Raw genomic sequence first — 1,335 nt, forward strand, 5'->3', positions numbered from 1 at the left:
TGCTTTATACTGGTGGGTCTCTGTCCCACTGTCCTTATTGCACAGCTACGCAATGTTTTGCAAATGCAAAAGACTTTTAAAAAGTGGAGTGTTTACAAGATTGCTACTTCTATTGCGGATTCTATGAACTGAACTTTATCAATGTTGTACACTGGTGAAGATTACTAGGAGGAAAGAAAGGAGAGTCACATCCAACAAAAGCGAAATCATTTTGCTTTTGTTGTATATTATTAATCTGAGTGAGTTGTACAGTTCAGTTCTAAACATCTGGATCCAATCAAAAGATCATATCCTGGAAAGCACCCCATTGGCTTCCAGAAACAAACCTCTTGCTGAGAAGTTTGCATAACTTTATTGTGTTAATGAGAAACTGTAGGAACCTGAACAGCCATTTTAAATAATTCAGACTTTGCATGCAGATTGTCTCTTTATGTGTGCACATATACATCATTGTGCTAGAGAAACTTCACTGTGCTTGTTAGTTTTGGAGTGTTGCCTTTCAATTACTTCTGAAGATTTAATGAAAGAATGGCAGCAAAACAGCTTGGATTCCTACTTGTTTCATTTTTTACATGCATCAGAATAGAAGCACAATATATCATGCAAGATGCTGAACTGGTGCATTATATAGATCGCCGAGTTATCTCGATGGAGGTAGGTGCCATCTATACAGTTTGAATATATATATAATGAATTGTTTTCTTTGTACGGGACTTATATACCATCAGTTTGGGGGAAATCAACTGTTTTCATTTAAAATAAACTAGCTTTTTATGCAGTTTAACAACCAAGTGGAGTGTTGTTTAGGAAAGAAAGTTAGGATTACTGCTGCTCCTAATAAATGTATTACCCTGTAAAATGTGTACATGTGCAGTGAGTAAAATTCTGATAAAGTCTAGCTCTTTACTTGAAGATGATGAGAGAGAATGCATGCTTAAGCTAAAAATGGCTAGATTATATCTCAGATACTTGCTAATGATGATCCAAGTGGAAGAATAGTATAGAAGTAGGTATATTCTTACTCTTTAGGAGCTTATGTTTACATAACATGTTATGTTTATGGTTATGGTTATGTTTACATAACATTAAATGCCAGAAATATTCCAGGTGCTCCTCAAACAGGAACTATGTCCTAAACTTCTACTTTTATTCATCTGGAAATCCAATATAGGTAAATAATATTTAAATGTTTACATTTAATTCTGGAATATAAATACCAGATATTTCTTAAAACAATTCTATGAATCTGCCAGACTACTGAACATAAAATAACATCTTCATTAAAATTGGCAATTTTACATGCATATTCGAATAACATTTTTTTGAATATTTTAT

At 33.3% G+C, this 1,335-nt stretch overlaps 1 protein-coding gene across 1 annotated transcript in view; it reads left to right on the forward strand.

Moving 5' to 3' along the window:
- The first annotated feature begins 405 nt into the window (after nt 1-405).
- The window catches only part of OLFML1 (olfactomedin like 1), a 6,452-nt gene continuing 5,522 nt past the window's right edge, over nt 406-1,335 (forward strand). Inside the window, exon 1 of the mRNA XM_015824129.1 lies at nt 406-654. Coding sequence (XP_015679615.1) covers nt 529-654 — 126 coding nt within the window. The 5' untranslated portion in view covers nt 406-528. The remainder of the gene's footprint in view (nt 655-1,335) is intronic.

Source organism: Protobothrops mucrosquamatus, unplaced genomic scaffold (genome assembly GCF_001527695.2).
Source record: "Protobothrops mucrosquamatus isolate PMUCROS unplaced genomic scaffold, P.Mucros_1.0 scaffold2134, whole genome shotgun sequence".
NCBI classification, from domain to species: domain Eukaryota; kingdom Metazoa; phylum Chordata; class Lepidosauria; order Squamata; family Viperidae; genus Protobothrops; species Protobothrops mucrosquamatus.